Raw genomic sequence first — 21,856 nt, 5'->3', positions numbered from 1 at the left:
TGCACCTGCATAAGGGGTTCATGAATTCTTCCTTGCCTAGAAAGCTGGAAAACAGACAGACTGTAGAAGAACAGGAGCCCAGCCAAGACGATGGAAAGAATTATGATTAACAATGATATCCTGCATTTCTAACAAAGAGATCAAAGGCGACCTGCCCAATTTCTCTTGTCTCCGATCTCTTTTTACCTTCACAACGACCCAGTGATGTCGGTTGTGTTGAGAGATAGTGAGTGACTCATACTCAGTAAATTTAGAGGCTACATGGAGACAATGTAAGGTAGGAGAGGCTGCTCTGGCTTGTTCCAAATTGCAATTCCAACACATGCAGAGTTGATCTACAAGTAGCCCACAGGCTCTGCCTAGGTGTCACTGTTATTTGATTTCGTTTCATGCAAATGCAACCGGTGTGTCCTTCTGGATGAAGGTCAATTCATGAATTACTTTATTTACACACACTTCGTTTCATCATGCATTAAAAATACACAGTGATCTTTTTATACCAAAATAATAATAATAATAATAAAAATAACAATTTGATCAAAAGAAACCACAAACACATAGATCCATTCCAAGAAATGTACAACATTCTTTCCTCTCATTCCACAGAAAAATACTGTTTCTTGCTGCTGTTGAAAAAAAGAAAAGAAAAAACACTGCAAAACTGAGGTGGATAATAGAACAGCTAGAAATCTCAGTGAGTTGAGGTCTCTGGCTGTGGAGCCAGAGGTTGGGAGTTCGAATTCCCCTACTGGACCTCCTTAACGGGGGGGTTGGACTTGATGACCCAGAGGGCCCCTTCCAGCTCTGAAGCTCTAAGTAATAATATTATATAACTAAACTGTACCTGTGTGGGTGGTAATATTAAGGCCAAAGAGGTAGAGATGTGAAGACTTAGGGGGGGGAAATCTGGAAACGTTTTTTTCGGGGGGAAAAAACATTTTCCCTTTCTCCCCATGGAAAAAAGGGGGGGAACTTCCCCCCACCCCGGTTTTCACATGTCTATGAGAAGGTAGCATAACCTGGAAAAAAGAAAGGCTTATCAATAACAAGAAACCGAGATTCAGGCTGTAGTCTGAAAGGCATTTCTCAAGAGAGCGAGCCTCAGGTTTAAGTCTGAGATAAGGCTGGCCCGGAGGTTCGGGGATAGCAACACACCGTTTTTTAGGCGGCTGGCTTCGATTGTCATGAAGTTCATCGGGTGTTTTATTGCTGGGAAGGCAAAGGGGCATTTACCTGGCTTTAGATACTTGATTCAGGGAGAAAGAAGGGGCATAATTTACTCCCCCGGCACAGGCAACCCATAATCTGGGTGCACAATGGCAGATTGGTCCTTTCAGACGCCTCTTCCGAGAATCCCACATAGCTCCCTGTCGAAAAATATGGATCGGCTGAACCTCTGCTTAGGGAAGCTACCTTGATCCCAGCTGAGCACCCCAATAGATGGGGGGAAGATATGATCCATGCTTAGCTGATCCACCTGCCCCTGACCGAAGCCCCTGAGGGGGTTGGCAGGAGAATAGCTTCTCAAGGCTGGTTCTTTCCTTGACAAGCCACCAATGTCTGAGACTCATGTGGGGTGATTTCTCCCATCCTCCCCCCACCCCCATTCCAGGATCCGAGCCTCAAGTCTAGCTTGAAGCAGTCTAGACCCAGCCAGGGGAACGTCCACCTCCAACGAGAGTAGACGTCTGAATGGCAAGCTGGAGTGGTGGTGGAAAAGAAGGGTGCTCTACCAGATCCTGGATTCCAAATCCCATCATCTTCAGCCAGTACAGTAAATGGAAAGGGGTGAGGACTGTGGCCACCCAGTAATGCCAAGAGATGCATATGTTCCATCCTCCTGCTAAAGTCTCAGGCTTCCTGCTTGCCCAGAAATGCAGGAGAAGTGTGGATTTCTTGATCCCTAGAGAACAGATTTTGCCTCTCGTGATTAAAAGGACCAGCGTTTAATGATAATTCTACCCTGACGATGGAGACCAGCGCAAACGGAAGGGACTGAGGTTCTACACTATGTTGTAACAGACAACTGTTTCTTCCATGACCTAGCGGGCGCTATTTATATGCTGTGAAATGCACTCGCTCCTCAAATGCATACCTACACACCCAGCGAGGAATTCAAGATTATTTTGGGTCTATCATCTGAGCACTTGTCAGCAGCCCCATCAAGGGTGGGTGTGTTTTAAGCTCAGGAGAGTCAGCTGGACAGATTGAATTTCCTTAGTTTCCATGTGTAGCATCTTTTACCGGGGAAGAGGAGAAGATATTACAGGGCCACTAAATAAAGGAGACCGGAGATGTCTTTGCAACTGGGAGAATTGTGACGAATACTGTGTTATGGACTTCCATTAAGTATTCTACAATAACAATAATAATCATGACACGCTGCCCAGTCTATTCCAATTGATGTGCTAGAGGAATGGGGGGGGAAAACCCAGGCCGTTTCCTGAATGTCTGAGTTTTCATGCAACTCAGGAAACAGCTGTTGCTCCATAAGAAACCACCACAGGTTGAGTTTCTGAAAGGGAGGGTGTCCATGATGCACAGAAGGGACAAAATGTCATGGCAGCCCCTCTCTGGGCGATGCACCTGATTCTTCTGCAGTTGTTCCAGAGTGGGACCGCTTTTCCTTTCCCTCCGAGGTATGGAGAGAAACAAAACAGCCTTTCCCTTGCCTTATCTGAAATTCACGGCTTCATTATAAGGACACTTTCTCCTGCCCTGAGCGATGGAGTGGCAGGAAGTGGGCCTTGCACATTCCAAAGCCCATGGGAATCGTACAGCAAAAGCTCTGTTACAACAGTGGCTCCCGATTCACAGATTTCCCTGCCTCTCTTAGTGATCCTCTTGGACAGCCAGCATTCAAAAAGAGGTGAGCTTCAGCGTTGTTCTTTAGAAAACGTTCCAGACCTGGTAAGCATCTTTTTTTAGAGAAAGGCACCCAGATATGGCAAAATCCACACTGGTGGAGGAAAAAGGCAGTATATGTGGGGCAAGAGAAGGGAAGGAAGTATTTTTGTCCACAGATATGAAAAATATGCAAGCATGAGTGAGTGCTATTTTAAAAACGAGTCAAAGCCGTGGAACTGCATGGATTCACTCACAGCGCAACCCGCCACCAGGTAAGTTAAAATCCAGGAAATGGCAACTCCCGCCAAGCCTTTTTGGTCCCCGAATCGAAAAAACGATGGACTTGAGCTACTCTTGGACCCCCACGTGGGCCTGTTTCAAAGCGTGCTGTTTCTCTCCACCTCGGCTTTCTTGTTGTATGGCATAGAAACGGCAGTGAAATCCGTCAGCTCGTCTTTCTCGCCCTCCCGAATGCCGTTCCTCTTGGCCATGATCTGGTAGATTTCCATGAAGGTTTTATGCTTGGTTTCGGGGACGATGATGAAGATGTAAATGACGGTGGCCAAGCAGATGGCGCAGAAAATCAGGAAGGAGTACGGCCCAAGTCCTTGCTGGCAAATTAAAGAGACCGGTTGAGAAAGCGTGAGAGGGCTGGAGGCCGTTTGCTGTAGTTAACACTCCTGAACTCTTTAAGACTTTAAATTATTTTACTTTGAACTGTTGACTGGTTTAATTACGAGCTTGCATTTTGTATTCTCCCCCCCCCCCCCCGTATTCCAGGAGATGTAATCTAAACAAGTAACACTTCCATGTTCTGGTTAAAAATAGTTTGAATAATTAAAACCATTGGGTGGACTTCCAAACAAAAGTGAACTGGGGGGGGGAGCGAGCTCTTGATGGCTTTGAGTGGGTTAAGCCGACAGGCCATCTCATCATGGATCCTTGACTTCCTTACCTCCATGTATTTGAAGACCAGCCCCACAGTGAAATTGGAAAGCCAGTGGACCGAGCCTCCCACCATGAAGGCGGCAGGGCGGGAGTTCTGGAGGAACATCTCAATAATCATCACACTCGGAATGGCACCTGGGAGGAACGGGAAAAGGTCAGGAGAAGTTAAAAGGCTCAGCAAACGACCTATATTGGTGACTTCACAACAGCTGTCTAGGATGGCGTGCTGTGTAGGATGAGCAATTCTATGAAGACAGCCTCCCTCCTGCCCACCTTGCTCCTTGCAGATGTTCTGGGACAACAGCTCCCCTGGCCTGTATTGGCTGTGTCTGATGGGAGTTGTAGCCTCCAGGTTGGAGGAGACAATCCATGGTCAACATCACGGAGCCCAGAGGGAGACAGAACTGGCCTGCGTAGACTTACTTGCTCCGACGGCGTGCCCAATGACGTAGGCGATGACGCAGGCGATGCTGAGATAAGGCATCCATGAGACAGTAGACTGTTGGGAAATTGAGTTAGCATTTAGATCCATTTCCTAAAGGGGAGGCATCCGTACGCAACCAAAAAAAGGGTGAATGCAGACCTTGCTTTCTTGTACAAAGCTCCTGAGCTGCAAGGAGAGGAGGAGCACAGAAAAGCTGCTTTCTGGTGAGCCAGGGGCTGTTGGTCCTGTTACGGCCCACTCTGACTGGCAGCCATGGCTCTCTAGAAGAATTCCTAGCCCTACTAGGGGATCCTTGGTATTGGCGGCTGGTCTCGCGTCCAAACACCATCCAGATCTGATCCAGCTTGGCTTCCAGGATTAAACAATAATGATGTGCCGTCCAGTCCATTATTATTATTATTATCCTTTCCAGGGTTTTCCAGCTAGAGAATCATCAGCAGTGTTTTCCCCTTCCCTTCTTCTGGGGAGGGATCCCTGGGGGATGGCGCAGCTTGCCCAAGGCCACCCAGGCTGGCTCTACTCTCAGGAGGCCCAGTGGGGGAATCAAACTCCCAACCTCTGGTTCTACAGCCACTTATTTCAGTGTTCAAGCAAGATGCTGCATTACTCTTTTATGTCCTGGTGCTCTGGCAGGGGAGGGGGACAAAGTGGCACAGGATGAAGGGCTTAAGTGTCTTTGCCAGCAAAGACCCCTTTGGGTGTAAAATGTGACACTTTAGCCTTTATGTAATGGAGACGGGAAAATCCCTGGGCCCCTCCATCACATCCTGTTCAGCTGGACCTGAATATTCAGGTGGAGGACCTGTGGCCCTCCAGACAGTGCTAGGCTCCAGCCCACCTCAGCCCTGAGCCATCATGGCCAGTAGGGCGAGGATGATAGGAGCCGTAGTTATTACAGGAATTGTAGTCCTTTCAGGAGGGAAGATGTAGCCTGCTCGCATCTGAATGGAGGGTTAGCAGTGCAATCCTATAGGCGTATCCTATAGGCCAACTAAGTTCAGTGAAGACACCTGGGGTAGGCAAGCAGTCCTGGGGGAGAGGCAGGTTCTCCCAATCATAAAGAAGAATTTATTTAAGGGGTCGGTTACAGACCTGGAAATTCAGAGCGATGGTCAGAACAGCGCAGGCCACACAGCAGAGACCAAAGCCGATGAGCAGTAGAATCCTCCTTCCTAGGGCGTCAACAATAAAAACCTGGAAGATGAGGAAGGAAAAAGGCAAACGGTTAAAGCCTTCTTGCAGGCATTTGTGCCCCTGGTGGGGGCTGTACCGGTGAAACTCTTGCCTGCTCGCCATGAGATGTGCTGCAAAAAGAGTCACATCGCCTTGGCAGCTGAAACTTTTATTTTTACAGTGTTGGAAAAATATAACACAATTCGTCATTCAACGGTTGATGATTTTACTACCTTAGCTATGTACAAACATCTGTTCCACCAAGGTTAATTTCAAAACTTTTATCTGACATGTAATAAGCTTATATATCTTTAATAATCTTAGAACTGCTGAGCTGGAAGGGATCCTATAGATCATCAAGTCCAGCCCCTGTCAGGGAGACCCAGTGGGGGGAATTGAACTCCCAACCTCTGGCTCTCACAGACAGAGACCTCAACCACTGAGCTATCCAGCAGTTGTATGAAAATATATCCTTGGTCCACGGCAATGGTATCTTTCTTTCTTTCTTTCTTTCTTTCTTTCTTTCTTTCTTTCTTTCTTTCTTTCTTTCTTTCTTTCTTTCTTTCTTTCTTTCTCTGGCTTCCCTCAATGCGTTTCTAATTTGAAAAGTTCAGTAGAATTATATTTTTTGTAAGTCAAAAAGTGTAACAATACCGCTAGCAAAGTCATGACGACATTAACGGCTCCAGTCCCTGCCGTGACAAACTGCACACTGTATTCGTTCACTCCAGCACTCCGGTAAATATCGTCAGCATAGTAGTAAACCTGAAATTGGAAGCAAACACTTATGTCACCATGTCTGGCTATATATTTTAAATATATTTTAATTGTTTTATCTTTTTTTACTGTATTTAAATTGTTGTAAGCCACCCAGCCCGTTCACGGATTGCTGCCTTGTCGTGGTGAAGGGCCTTGAGTCATTCAGAGAAGCTATGGGCTATGCCGTGCAGGGACACCCAAGACGGACAGGTCATAGTGGAGAGTTCTGGCTAAACGCAATCCACCTGGAGCAGGAACTAGCAAGCCACTCCAGTATCTTTGCCAAGAAAACCCCATGGACAAAAACAAAAGGCTAAAAGATATGACACTGGAAGATGAGCCCCTCAGGTCAGAAGACATCCAACATGCTACTGAGGAAGAGCAGAGGACAAGTACAAGTAGCTCCAGAGCTAATGAAGTGGTTGGGCCAACGCTGAAAGGATGCTCAGCTGCGGACGTGCCTGGAAGTGAAAGGAAAGTCCGATGCTACAAAGAAAAATACTGCATAGGAACCTGGAACGTAAGATCTATGAACCTTGGGAAGCTGGATGTGGTCAAACAGGAGATGGCAAGAATAAACATTGACACCTTGGATGTCAGTGAACTAAAATGGACGGGAATGGGCAAATTAAATTCAGACGATTATCATATCTACTATTGTGAACAAGAATCCTGTAGAAATGGAGTGGCCCTCATAGGCAACAAAAGAGTGGGAAAAGCTGTACTGTGATACAAAAACTGTCAATTCTCATTTACCGCGTTAACCCCGGAGAGTTGCTGCCCCATCATCATCACGATGATGGAGATAAGTTGCCATCGGAGTCCGCGGTAGGTGAAAAGGGTCAGCACCGACATCCGCCCTTCGGCCTTCTCCGCCTGGTCTTCTTTCTGCATCTCCTCTATCTCATCATCCACATCATCCCAGCCTCTCAGTCTCCGCAGAGCTGACCCAGGGGAGGAAAGGAAGAAAATGAAACTGTAGGAAGCAAGCTGAGAAGTTAGAACCGGGTTCTACGCTTCACCTCCGGGGCGGGCATCTTTCCATTCACAATGTTGCATTTCTTAACATGCACCCACTTCTCAGGCATGTTTGAAGCCTAGACCTCCCCATGCACCACATGGCCCCCATACTAAAAAATATTTTGCCAACCAATGGGTTTTGTCACCCTTATCATCATCTTACAACGGCGGAGCTGGGAGGGACCCTATGGACCATCACGTCCAGCCCCCTGTCAAGGAGGCCCAGTGGGGGAATCGAACTCCCAACCTCTGGCTCTGCCATCAGAGACTGAACCACTAAGCTATATAGATATTATTTTTCTGACCAAAGGGAAGTGAGACGTGTTCAAAGTGGTATGTTTTAAATCTCTTTCTCCTCCATGTCACCATCTGAGAGTATGCTACAGCAGAAACCCTACCTGCCCTTGCTCCGTCTTCATCTCCTTTCTGGATCAGCAGGTACCGGGGGCTCTCCGGGAAAAAGGGTAGGAGGAGAAGCTGCAAGGCAGCAGGGACTCCTGTTAGGCCTAAGAGTATTGGCCAGCCTGCAAACAAGAACGAGATATCTCACTGTGCCTGCATGGATGGATCTCAAGAAACCATTTGACTGACTAGGTTCATATGTAACAGTAAGCCAGGTTTTGATGTGGGTTCTGCCTTATTGCTGTCTCTGATTCCATCCAATCATGGTCTGTTAACTAAACCATAGTCTGTTCCAAATCATAGTTTACATAAAACCACAATCTGTATCAATGGTTAGTTGTTAGCTTACAGAACGTGGTTTGTTTAAGCCTTGTCTTGTGGTTATAGCTGAACCCTAATCTGGGTTGTCCCTGGCTTGTTTCTCCAGGTCTAAGCCCTGAAATAAGAGCTGATAACTGGCTTTGGAAAGAAACAGGCCCCAAAGATACAAACCATGGTTAACAGAGACTGTGGCTTAGCATGATGGGCAAAGGTGGTCACTGTATGATGGAACGAAATTCCTCACCTTCAGGGCTTCCCAAGATCATCCGCATCCCGAGAATCTGGGCAACCAGAATCCCAATTGTGATAAAAAGCTGGGGGACCACCCCTGAGGCTCCCCTTAGGTTTTTGGGGGACATCTCTCCAAGATACATGGGAACAACATTAGAAGACAGACCTGGATGAAGTGGAGCAAAAACAGATAAGACAAGGTGTTGTGGTACGTCGCCACCTTCTAATTATACTGAACCTACATAGCACAGATCCAAATTATGGCCCAAGAAAGCCAGGAAATTCTACTTTTATATAGTATATACAATATATGCATATATACATATACATATACACACACGTGTGTGGTGTGTGTGTGTGTGCACATGTATATGTGTGTGTGTATGGTGTGTGCATGTATATGTGTGTGTATGTGTATGTATATATAAATGTGTGTGTATGTACACACACACACACACACACACACACACACACACACACTTTGTTCTATCAAGCTTCTGAGGTTTACATAACCAGGAGCTAGTGATAAACACAGATAATATATTATTAGGTTATTTTCTACTGTTCTTCTGGTTGCTGTTTGATCTCTAGAGTTAATTTTACTGATTTGGGCAGCTTCGTTGGAGATTAAGCCGCCCTCTCATACATCTGCTTCCTGTTTACCTTTTACACCCAGACTAAGCCAAGCTATTATTCCCTGAAATATCAAGTCTGATTCGTCCTTCTGCAGCACCATCAAGGGGTAAAGAATTGGAGAACATGGCAGGGTGCAGATTCTATTCTTTAACCCCTGGATTTTATTGGGTGAGGGGTTGTTGTTGTTTTTTTAATCCAAACAACTATCAGTTAAATCAGTTTTTCCATCTCTTATTAGTGCTGCTGATAAGGAGAGTTTGCTGCTGGAAGCAACAATACGGCGCCTGTTCGCAGGCTGTGTATGAAAACTGGCTGGATTAGCACCTGAAATCTTTTTTTCAAGTTTAGCAAACAGGGGTTTATACCAATACAAGGCACGCCACCCCTCTTCCAGTTCTTCCCTGATGCCTCAGTGGTTGTGTCTGTGGACACGACCTCCTTCTACCTAATGGTAGGGCCGGCCCTGTTGAAACATGATCTACATCTCTGCAGCCTCACGTCACGATGTGCTCAAACCACATTTTTGGCTGCCAAAGAAAACCTCCACCGGAAACGGATTCTGCCAGCTTTTGTAGGAAGCCAGATCATTGCCCCATCTTAATTCTGCCTACTCTTCGTAGTAGCAATATGCCAGCATCTTGGGCAGTGATTTTTCCCCCCACGGACTACACCTGCCATCAAAATGCCTAAGATCTGCCACTGAGCTGTTAGACTCCCTTGAAAAACAAAGATTCTAGTCCTCATAGATAAAGAGAGGATTTAAACAGCAGGACAGGCCACTGTTTGCTCTTAAGAACTGCTGCTTGATTTCTTCTACTGGGAGATGATGGGGATCGAACCTGTAATCTTCTGTGTACCCACTGCTCCTCCACTACCTGCCTTCCTTTCTCAAGCCATGTGACTCACCAGCGCAGACTCCGATGATGATCCGGCAAACGATGATGATTTCAAAGGTCTTTGCCACCTTGGAGCTTCCCATGAGAATGGCAGGGATGATGGAGAAGATGTTGTTGATCAGCAAGGTGCCTTTTCTGGAAAGGAAGGGAGGGGAAGGTCGGTTTCAAAGGCTCCCCACGAAAGAATTACCACCTTGCTCTAACTGTGGAGGATGGGTGGATGTTAGAAGCTGCCGCACCCTTAAAAGTAACTTTTGCGCATGCTTTCTCTTTCCAATTTTCCTCCAACCCTTTTCACTTACAATCCTAGAAAGACCGAGATGAAAGGGAGTTCAAGGGTCATCTAGTCTAACCCCCTACCAATGCAGGGCTAGGCGATATTTTCCTTGCATTTCTTTGTTTTTCTTCTACTTTCGAAGAAAAAATTAACCTATTTTTCTTCCAAGGTGCTCAAGAGGGAGTACAAACCTCTCACTTCTGCTCCTCATTTAACCTCGCCAACCCTCCTGCAAGGTAGGCCAGGCTGAGAGACCGACCTGGAACCCAGCATGAGTTCACCCGGTGACCTTCAGTGCTTCAGTGGATGTAATAACCTGGGCTCGTTAGCTCTAGTTTGACTCTTTATACACCACACATTCCATCATCCCCAGCCATGGACTATGCTGGGGAGGGGGCGATGGGTGTTCAAGCTAAGTATCTGGAGGTTTAAGGTTTCTAACCCTTGCTCTACACCCAGCTTTCCCAAACCCTGCATCTGCCAGATGGATCGGACTACCGCTCCCATGATCCCCTGCCAGCTGGCCGGGGCTGATGGGGACGGTAGTCCAACCAGTGCAGAACAGGGGGAAAGCGTTGTGTGTTGGACCATATCACGCCGTGCGTCTTAATGCTGAGCAAAAGTCGCTCGGCAGGCGGGGGGGGGGAGTTGACCCTTTCCTTACCTGCCACATCGGTTCACCATGGGGCCCACCAGAAGGGACCCGAAAAAGCCTCCGAGGGGGAAGAAGGAGACCGTGAGAGACCAGAGCAGGGTTTCTAAGTCTTGGTCCATGTATTTGTCCTCTCTTTCCTGATAGGTTTCGTTGTAAAAGTCTTGCATGAACTAGGGGAGAAGGCAGGTCGGGGGGAAAAGGCTTGTCAAAAATCACAAACTGAGCCTTCCTCAAAACCCCATCCGGTTTTACTGTCTCCCACAGCACCACACTCTTCCTCTTCCATAGAGGTCTGGAAATACAGTACGGTATTCCTTTTGGGGGCTTATAACTGGCTGGAGAGGATTCTGGGAGTTGTAGTACAAAACCCACCCACCCCGAGCTTCCTCTCTCATCCCTCACCTTTCTTACCAGTTTTATACAGTACCTGTCTTTTCAACCTGTTCCTATTTTAACAAATTAGCCCTGCCGTTTGTTGACTTTGTCCCTTGAGACACACAGAACAAAATGAAGTGAAACAAAACAAAATTAGTCAAAATTCAGTGTGTCTGTTTATTCCACACACACACCCAAAGGCAAAATCCACTGGATTAGGAATATTTTTTTTTAATATCCCTCTTTCTACCTTTTTTTGGCATGGAGCCTTCCAGATCAGACTTACCACGGATGGAGAATTGATCACGGAGACGTTGTACCCATATTGGAAAGAGGATCCAAAGGCAGCAATGAAGGTCACAAAGCCGAGGACGACGGTCATTCGCTACCGGAAAGAAAAGTGAAGGGCCTGAAGTTACTGAATGGTGAGAGCCAGATAACATTATTTATTTTATCTTATTTTAAATTATTCCAGGAATTGTTTTGATGCCTTGACCAAAAAGCCTTGGGTTGAGAATCTACGGTGCCTATGAGACGATCCGCGCCAACCCCCAATTTCACTCTTCTTGTGTCTTCCTTTCTGGGGCACAGACATAATATTAATATCCTACCTTATAGGGTTGTCGTAAAGGACATGAACCATAAAGTGGTATCAGAACTGCTCTAAGCAATTTTTAAGACTCTGTACAAAGGCTGGATATGTTTCTTAATATGTTTTTGTTCACAGACATATCATAACTTATAAAACAAGACCGAACAGGCCTCAAAACTGCTGGGAGGTTGCAACGGAGATTCCAGAAGATGTGCCACAAACACACTGGTGCTGAATATTTGCTGAACATTCCATTGCGAATATTTGAAAACACATTTGCACTGATGCATACTATTTGTAATACGAATGTGCCCGTGAATGCAAAGAAAGGCAGCACACAACATTAATTAAATTAATTAAATAAATAAATAGCTGCACCCTTGTTCTCCGTCAGACCATCTTTGGGGTCAAGGTGTCGGCAACACAGAAACCACCACCTCTGATAGTGAATCGGAGACGGCTTAAAAAGAGAACCAAGCTGTTGCAAATTTTTGAGATCAAAAGTCGGAAATAAGTCACTTTTCAGATGATCGGCGGTGCTGGCTGCGGGGTGCTGGGAGTGTCCCCCCCCCCAAGTCATGTTTTGAAGCTGTGATATATCTCCATATTGGAGGAGGCAAAGAAGCGGTGCCTGGTTTGGATGAGAAAAGGGCTCCTTGGAAAAGGGGCACAATCCAGCACAGGAAAAGCACCCTCCACTCCACTAGCAGGTTGCTTTTGGAACAGGGGACCGGTTGACGAGCACACTCAGCTCCATTCCCCGAGGAGAGCGAGGAAGACCGGCTAGGATATGGCCCCGGCTAGCCCTTAGGATCTCCCACCTGAGCCAGCTGCCTCACTCGGCCCAATGGCAGGGCCAACTCTGACAAAGAATTACTTGAAGCGGAGGAGAGAAGGGTCTCCCTCCCCTCTCCCAGCCCAGCTGTCGCCGCACTGAGCCCCATGCAGCAGGAAGGATAACTTTTGCATGCATGTTTCCGCCCCACACACACACCTTTACCCCCTGCGGAGGGGAAACAACTTTTAGCATAAACAGTATCAGCCTACAAACAACACAGCATTCTTGTGCAGTGCTGAATTCTCCAGCTGCAGCCTGCTGTGCTATCAGCAGGAAGGGGCATTTTGTGAAAAAGCACAGCTAGAGCGCTGGAGAGTCATCTCCCACAAGCGGGTCATATTTTCCATTGAGAAACCGGCCTCTCCTTTCATCGCTCCTGACCTTAATGCTTGCTCTGTTCTCCCTGTCTCTCCCACCCTGTGTCTGATGTCCTCAGCTGGCCAGGCCCCTGGTGACCGAGACAAATTTATCACTGGCCCACGTGGGCTCTTTCTGTGTCGGGGGTTTTCCTGGAAGACTCAGATGCCGCCTTGTGGAATGAAATGATTTGTTTGTTTGTTTGTTTGTTTGTTTTATTTATTTATTTAATATACTGCCTCATGGTCAAGGGGGATTCTGAGAGCTGTAATTCGAAAAGCGAACATTTCCAACTGCAGTTCAAAAGGCAATATTTTTGAGACAACCTTTGTTCCCCTTGGCAGCTGTGAGGTTGCCCAGAACTGTACCCCTAAAATTAACATTTCTATGACCTTCCACGGGGAGGGACAGCCTGAAACACACACACACACACACACACACACACGTTGTTCTTACTGTTCACATCTCTCTCCTGCTGTTCATTCAAGAGTCTCCTAAAACTTTTTCCCTGCCCAGGAAAAGCGGGATGCAGATGCAGCTAATAAATTAGGTGACCAACTGGGCATCCTTTTATAATCTGCAAAGTGAAAAGGGATTTGCAGAAGTGTGAAGGGGGATTTCCACTGTAAACACCAGTCACTTCAGTTTAGCACCTATCCTTGCTCTTTCTCTCGCGCTTCTGTTTGACACCAGCCTTCCCCCCCCCCCCCCGCACAGGCCAGCCTCCATCCTTCTCAAGAGATCCCTGTTGGATCACACTGGCTTTAAAGTTCCCCTTTGGCTCATAGGATCCACAGTTTTACAACCAACGGACTGTTACCAAACACTCAAATTTTTCCTGGTGACTGTGCCACCTCGCCCTGAGAACGTGACATATGTTTCGAAGGTCCGGCTGCAGAGAGACTGATTCCTGTGCTGTGTTTTGGTTCTCTCCCACCTGATTTCTGTCACCTTTCACAATACTTTCCCCCCCTCTCCTCTGCCCTGGAAAGACAGCTAAAAGCAGGCGACAGCATCAGAAGGACAAAGCACTCCCCTCTGTATTATTCAGCAGACTTGAAACCATGTTCTCAGTAGATTAATATGTGGCATATTAGACATGGTCTAGAGGGGCGGGGTAAAAATCAAATAATAAATAAATAAATAAATATATAAACAGTTTCACATAGATATATATATCCCAACATTTCGTCATCTTTGCTTGACATCTGTGCCCAAATACCTTTTAAAAAAGTTGCATTTTCAGTTCATAACCCACCTGCATATCCTTTTCTGCTAACTTTTGATTTTCTTATTCCTTGCACAATTTCCTTGCACAAAAACAACATCAATTACGTTTCCAAGAGACAGAGCTATGGGAGACACTCACCCCTTTCTTGACCTCCCCAGATTCTTTAAGCTCTTCGTTGGTCTTCATGGTAAACGCTCTGCTGTCAGACCTTACTTCTGTAGGGCTCTGTATGCAGCAAAGGACGCAGAGCAGCCGAATGGAAAGGATATCTATCTATCTATATATATATACACACACGTCCACACGTCTTGGGAACACCCAACAATATATTTTACAGCCTAATAATGTACAAAGCTTGCCCTCTGAACTTTTTCCCCGGATCCCTGCATGACTCCCTCTCGTGCCGGCCTCATGGCTGGATTCTCCTTGTTGCCGTCCAAGGCCTCGGATCCGGGCATGCCAAGTGTCTTTACGACCAACGGCATGGGCTAGGTGCCAGCCACCTTGGCAGCTGTGCCCCTCTTTTCTCTACCCAAATTGAAAAGGATCTCGGGTTGCAGGATCAGGGGGTGGGTTCCTTCTCTCTGCCTCTTCCAAATCCTGGGTGATCTATCGGAGGACTCTTTCTCTCTGATCTTTCTCTCTCTCTTTCTCTCTCTCTTGCCTGATTTCAGAGCCTCCCTTTTTTCTACTGCAGCTGCAACTGCTGGAAAGAAAAACAGGGTACCTTGCCAACCCTCGCCTCGCTCTGCAACAGGCGGGGTGGAGCAATAAACGAAAAGAAATTAATCGCCGATATGGAATAAGTCACACCACTTATGTGGCCAGAGAATCATTCAGCTGGAGACAAACGTTTGGTTCAAACGCTCCCAACGTCCCTGTTTCCTGTTGTAATCTATTCCTGCAGGGGAAGCATTTAAGCGAAGTGATTGGAGATGCCCTAATCCTCTAGAAGTACATGTTTGATAGAACATATTCATTTCAATTGGAGTTCCTTTAATTGAGACTATGGGCAGAGGATGGATTTCGGAACAGCTCAAAGTGCCCACTTCGGGTGCATTCTACCAGTCTGTAGCCAGAAATATAAAAAATGCTAGCAAGGAATTGTTAACTAAGTATCGCCCCCCCTGCAAAACCCACCAAATTTTTGGACAACGTTTTGGTTGACCTCTGTGGCACCTACTGAAAAAAGAGGGGAAGGGAGCAACCTCTGTTTAAATAAGGCCATTTGGTCTCCTGGCCTAGACACTTTGTGACCCATTTCAGCATTCCTAAGAAAAAGACATACAAGAATTTTAAAAAGTAGTGGTGAAATAGCTACCTAGGCTCTTACATTCTGTTGAAAAAAATGTGTCCTGAAGTGAACTCCATCTAGTGAGAGAAATTTGAAAGGCTTGGACAACTCAAGGTGCTAGATCTCATCAAGGACGGCTTTTCTTCCCTCACTGTCCTGCCTCCATCACTTATTCTCCAGCACCAAACACTGGTGTTCTCACCAGTCTCACTCTTATGAGCTCATGCAGAAAACCCACAATAGCATGTGTTTTTTTGTTCCAGAGCAGAGGAAAGCTGCATCAGCTGGATTTCTACTTGCTAAGATATAAACAAAACAAGAATAAAATGAAATAAAATAAAAACGTGGGGCTCTGTAGTTGGCAAATTTTCCATTTTACTCTTGTATGATCCCACATGGGCCCGGAAAATATTCTGAGGAAAGCAATAAAGCCACTAAGAATACGCTGCTTCAAGTGTGATAAAACTTTGCAACTGCAGGGTTTTTTTTGGGGGGGGGACTACAACTCCCAGAATCCCCTATCTATGTGGCAAATGATAAAGGACTATGGGAATTGTAGTTTTAAGAAAACGTGGACTGCCAAATGTTTGCCACCCTTTTACCCTTGAACCGCCCTCTGCTCTGCCTGCAGCCTTGAGGCCTAGTTTCATGGGGGAGATGCAGGATGCGGTTGCCTAGCAACCTCTCCCTCCTGGTGCTTCCTCACTCCTTCCAAGGGCTGCTCCCGTCTTTTCAGAATCTTGAATCCTTACATTCATTGAGTGTTGTCAAGAAAGCGAAGCAGACATTTCTCTCTGACAAATAATTATTCTTGATTATTTCTTTATCCCACCTTTTTCTCCAAGGAGAAAGCTGTTGATACCCCCAATCTACCATTTAATGCTCACAAGAACAGTATGAGTTTGCTTGACCTGAAAAATAGTACCTGGCACCCCATGAATTTGAACCCAGGATCCACTTATTAAAGACTAATACTCTACCTACTGCATTTGTTCCCAAATAAACAAACCCTTTATTCCAAAGCCTCGTCTCCATCCTAATAACTCGGATTCTAAGCATGCAGATATGGGTCGTAAGATGCAACCTTTTAGGGCAATAAAGTTTGGAGAACTTCATGATGCATTTCCCAAACTGCTCAAAGCCTTTGCAGATCTGGATTAGGGCTGCCGCAAAACCGTTTTTCCTTACTTATTAAAAATATTAAATCAGATCGCCATTAAATGTGCTTATTGTTTAACAAGAGTTGCTTTATTTATAACAAAGTTCGTAAAAACCATGGAAAGAACGGCAGGTACAGTACTTGTAGAATCACAGAATGGACCTTTGACAAGAAATCTCGTGCTATCATCCTTGATGGGCTGCATCTGTGCTTCTTGGTTTGTCCTATGACTAATATTTTTAAGGCCTCTTGCAATTCGAATGTTGTTAATTATTCTTTCTCTGAACCCTTATGAATGAAGAGCGGTTTCTGAGCTTTGCAATTAGGAAAAAAAAGGTCTCTGTTGCCGGTGTAGACTGTATTTACTTTTTGCTAAGCACAGCTGGTTGTGTAGTGGGTCTGTCCAGTTTAATGAGGGCAATATATAACTTGCTGAGAGCATTAACTGTGAGAGCAAATGGAATAAAAGCAATAATCTACCTACGACTGCTATTTTCTGATAGCCATTGGTTTATGATTGACTTGCAATGAGCTTCTTCGTTCCCTTGTGAATGGCTCGTGCAGATCCACACGGATGGCTCAGAAAAGGGCCGGCCCTACCGTGGAGGCAAACTGGACAAATTGTTCAGGGTGCTTAAGGTCGGGTCTATCAGCAGCTAGCGCTGTTGCCATGGAGTGGCGTAGGCAACAGGGGCAAGAAAAATTGTTTGCACTGCTTTGGGGGCCCTTTCTGATCTGCATCCATGGCTAACTTAGGGCATAGACTCCCGTCAAAGAAGATGCCTCCCTTCTGTTGTGCCTCTGAGCATGGGCAGAGTGCCGAGGATAAACCTGCCCATGCCAGAGCATCAAAAAGGCTAGACAGTTTTCAGAGACTGGAAATGTTAAAGCAGAAGGTGTTCGGCACACGCCCAGAGACACTCTTTCACTGCTGCTTCACACTAATTTATCCTGAACACTCTTGTTGCTGGCAGAGAACTAGCATCACGTGACAACTGAACTAGACCTGACGAGACAAAGATGGAAACTCCTGATAAAAAAGCTCACGGACCAATCTTGGGCATTTTCTGTCTCACACTAACCTACCTCATAGGGCTGTTGTGAGTCTGAAAATTTAGAAAAAGATCACGGCCCCATCAGAGGATGGGTGCTATATAAATGCATCGCAAATATAAATAAATGGCATGCTATTGTTATGCTGGTTGCTGTACAAGGCGCTGGAAGAGGGGGAATTAATTTGTCTAATGTGTAAAACCAAAAGCGGCAGAAACTGTGCAGTGCGCGTCTCCTTTATCGCTTGCGTGCATCAAACACTGGAGTGGAATAATGGGTTGAGCGGCAACCTCTGTATTTTCCCAGTGATCTGTGCTAACTCTCTTGGCATTCTCGGGCGGATTTTGCCGGTCACTGCCCAAGTCTCGTAAAAATAAAAAGGCCAGTGTGTTCAAACAACCCTAATGTTTAAAAAAAAACATTGACATGGCTCTGCTTTTCCTCCTGGCTTTTGCTGTTAAGCATCGTTCCATGTTTACAGAAGCAACCTGCGTTATTTTCAGACCTGGGCACACAAGATGTAGCCTAATATTTGTTCATAGTCTTTCTGGATCCGGTTCGTGCCAAGTTTTTATATAAAAAAGTGACGTGACCGTTCCAGCCAATCGCGCTTAAAGCATTGTGCTCCACCACCCGCTTCAAAGCAGTATTATGTTAATATCTGCAACAAATATAACCTGTAAGGTAAGGAGGTGTACTTTTTTTTTTTTTTTTTTGCTCATGAAGCAAACAAGGACTGGGGGGTGGGTCACAGAATTAATTACTACCAGCTTCCTGGAGGACAAGTAAACACACTCAAGTTTCTAGACCTTAAGATTCACCAGAAAAGGCGTGAAAGAATGCATGAGTGAGAACACTTCAGAAGTCCCACTTCATTTCACAGAAGAAAAAGAGAATTCCTCAATGCAAGCTTGACTTAACTGGATTTAGAAAAATTACACGAGTCATCATCTTTCAACAGAATATGCTCGGCCAGGCTACGGAACAGTGCTAGGAAAAATTACCCCGTGCGGTTTTACTTCCCAGAATCCCCCCCAGCTGTTTCGGACTCTCAGCTCCAAAAAAGTCATGCTTCCAAAATGGAATTTCAAGAGGCCTTAAAGAGTTACAAGGGGCATACACAGAGTTCTGGAAGGCAGCCAGATATGAAACAATATGAAATGTCATCTGGAGGGTTTGGTATAAAAATAGGATAGATCAAACAAGGGAAAAAAAAAATTAAGGGTTGCACCATTTCTAAACTAAAAATGCAAGAGACTTTCACCATAGTCTGCTGCAGCTCAGTAATTCCTTAGTGATTTTTCCCCCAGAAGAGGTTTTAGATCATTCTGATATAAACTTTGACATAAATCTCATACCCTTTAGGAGCTATTGCTCAGTATAATGAATGTCGCAAGTTTTGTATTGCTTTATTCTTTTAGATTGTTCAGTTTGTTAGTCTTTGACCGTACGTGAATAAATACAGTTCAGTTTCAACCATAAAAATACACTTTGAGGTCCTGAAGGTTTGGTTGTCTGTTTGTCAGCTTATCTGGTTGGACCACTCAATGGTTGAGGTATTTGGATGTGGAGCCAGAGGTTGGGAGTTTGATTTCTAGAAGAGCCAGCCTGGGTAGCCTTGGGCAAGCTGCACCGTCCCAGGGTGCCTCTAGAGGAAGGAAAGGATAATGCACTTCTGAGTATGTACTCTCTCTCCTTGGGAAACCTTGAAAAGGGTGACCATAAGTCAGAATGGTCTTGACAGCACATGGTTATCTGCTTATAGGGCCAAGCAAACAGTCCTAAACTTATGAGACCCACCATTTCTTGAAGCGCTTTCGCCAACCCAAGAAAAGCTGTCAGGGCTTTATCTGGACTGCCAACGTGAGATTCAAAACAATAATAATTAATTATCAAGGTCAGTCATAGGAACCTCCTGTAATCACGAGTGTTTCCAAAGCAAACCAATTATTTCCTGATAGTGAGATCAGAGAGCTGAACGTACTTTCCTCCTACAATATATTGCCATTAGTAACAAATCGAAGAACTTTAAACTGATGCTTAACAGGAAGGGCTGTTTTTATCGGGTTGCTGCATGTGAAAGGTTAAGACGTGGCTGTCTTTTGTTGACTGGACTCTGTGAATTACGGTCCAAGGCTTTGCAGCATAATATGGTTTATTTCACAGTTGGATGGGTCCTCCAGAGATCAATGTAATGGTGTCCCAAAAGCATTAACAACCTTTTGAGACTCCTAAAAATCTTGGAAAGTTAGAGAGCGGGTCTGGGAGTTGGGAGATCAAGCTTCTAGGCCCCAATGAGTTACGAAATTCAGGCCAGTCATCCCTGGCCAGCTCAGGAGTTACCATGAAGACATTGGATGTTACTCCTCCACATTCATTCATGACACACAGAAAAAACAAAATGCACAGGAGGGGACAGGGGGGAGCCCTGGTGGTCTCTTGTGACTTCCATTCCATTTTGAGCAAGACAAGGAGTGAAGCACTGTCATCAGAACTCATGAGACTTCCTGTTGCTCAATTGCTAGCAATGGCTGGGAAGGGTTTGGGGGGGAAATACCACATTTGGCCTGGTGTGTACCTTCCACATGCCGCACAGCATCATAGGATCTCATTTGCCAGGTGTATTTTTTATTAATTTTTATTTATTTAATTTATACCCCGCCTATCTGGTCGGTGAGGACCACTCTAGGTGGCTAACAACAAAAAACAATACAATAAAAATACAAATAAACGATTCTAAATGATAAAAGGTGTCCCATGGATGCCATGTTATGTGTTTAGCCAGGTTTTACAAAGATTCTGAACCTATATCCCTGTTTCCAAGTTTCGACAATCAGTTGGACCCAAAACAGTTTTGTGTCCGCCCAAAGCTTACCTTGTGATATTACAGGACACCATAACTCCTTGCTTTTGTTCCCCAAATCTCTGGGAATAGGGTGTAACCTTATCCTTGGCAAAGCAACTGAAACCCATTCCCTGTCCCTCATTCCCATGCACCTTGCACGTGCTGCTCTGGACAGAACCCACGGAGAGCAATCTAGAGAATAAAGTTCTTGATGAGGTTCTCAAGAGTTGCTTAACCAGGAGTCGTTTACCCAGCCCTCCCCCCAAGTAACCAAGGCCACACAGGACTAACCCCTGTGTCAAAGAAACTGCCCAATATTAATCTCCTTTTGTATTCCTGAACCAGTGACTTAATGATAGAGTTACACAACTCTAGCAGCCGTCCGGACTAGGTCTTAATCGGGACTGATTCCCTCCCACACCAGGTCAGGCAGCCCTTCGCACAGCGATGCCATAAAAGAATCAGGTGCTCATTATAAATCAGAGTTCATGAAAACGCAGGCAGGTTCTCTAGAAAACCAGAGACAGTTTATCGCAGCCCTCAATTAATCTAATATCTTGACGATGAGACGCAAGAGGTGCTATTTCCTGCCAATCACTTGACTTCTGCGTGGCCCGCATTGTGCTGGATTGCAGCTACGCATGTGCCAACCATGTGCAATCCATCAGGTACAATACACTCTGCAGTGGGTCTCTTAACCCAGGCAGTTGCGTTTGGATAGGATGTTGAACCGAGCCAAGTGAGGCCGGCCCTAACATTAGGCGGAAGGCTAGTTTTCAGTCCCTATCGGCCGTCGTCTGGCTGGGCAGGAACCATTATCTGCAGAGGGTGCAGTAAAAATTCACATGTCCTCCCAAATCACAGTTAGACGTTTATGCCGGTTTCAAAAGCAGGGTGGCAAAGTCAAGGTAGGAATCATGGTTTAAGATTCCACTTTGTTAGAACCATTCCCTAGGGATTTCAACTTTGCAAATTCATAACAGTTTTTCCCCCCTACACACCCAACAGCAGGGGGGAAATATACTCCTCTTCTGTAACTTACCCCTTTCTTGGCTGTGGAGGTCAGCGTCTGCTTGGATCCTTTCTCCATTGCCACACTGGAAGGATGGGCAATTAAAAGGGACTGTGTGTGAGGTTTAGCAGCAAGGAGAGAGAGCAGAGAAATGCTAAAAAGTGGGACGGCGCCCGGTCTTTTGCCTCCTGCACTTTGGCTTTGTCCGAGACGCTGGGATTGCTTAATAGCCCTCTTGGACCTTGGAGTAGCCGCCTGCTCCCTTAAGGGGATGATGGAAAGAATTTTGCCAATAATTACAAGCCTCTGTTTTTCTCAGCTGGGTTTTGTTTTATTTATTTATTTCAGGAGGGGGCTGATGCTCTTGGCAACTGAATTAAGATGGTTCCTGTAATATCCCTTTTTTTGGAGACTCGGGTGTTATGCAATACGTTTGTGGACAGACAAGAAAAATCGTGACCTTAACGGACCCTGCTTGGTGGGTAGGGCT

General features: G+C 45.7%; 1 protein-coding gene across 2 annotated transcripts; it reads right to left on the bottom strand.

The window, feature by feature from the left end:
* Positions 1-419: 419 nt before the first annotated feature.
* Positions 420-21,593, bottom strand: LOC110073095 (solute carrier family 2, facilitated glucose transporter member 5). 2 transcript variants are annotated; one of them, XM_020781963.3, is made up of 12 exons: positions 21,397-21,593; positions 11,272-11,370; positions 10,620-10,780; positions 9,689-9,813; positions 8,160-8,312; positions 7,591-7,716; positions 6,929-7,116; positions 6,068-6,178; positions 5,333-5,434; positions 4,219-4,294; positions 3,803-3,930; positions 420-3,458 (listed from the first exon to the last, which is right to left on the bottom strand). In XM_020781963.3, the coding sequence occupies exons 1-12, from the start codon at positions 21,442-21,444 to the stop codon at positions 3,225-3,227; spliced, it is 1,551 nt and encodes a 516-aa protein (XP_020637622.3). In that variant the 5' UTR covers positions 21,445-21,593; the 3' UTR covers positions 420-3,224. The 2 variants fall into 2 exon arrangements, with proteins under 2 accessions (XP_020637622.3, XP_072833690.2); XM_072977589.2 differs by lacking the exon at positions 21,397-21,593 and having other exon boundaries at positions 11,038-11,343.
* Between the last annotated feature and the right edge of the window lie 263 nt (positions 21,594-21,856).

The sequence above is a fragment of the Pogona vitticeps genome, chromosome 7 (genome assembly GCF_051106095.1).
Source record: "Pogona vitticeps strain Pit_001003342236 chromosome 7, PviZW2.1, whole genome shotgun sequence".
Taxonomy (NCBI): Eukaryota; Metazoa; Chordata; class Lepidosauria; order Squamata; family Agamidae; genus Pogona; species Pogona vitticeps.
Note: the sequence above shows the minus strand (reverse complement) of the source record. Positions and strands in the feature narration are given on the sequence as shown.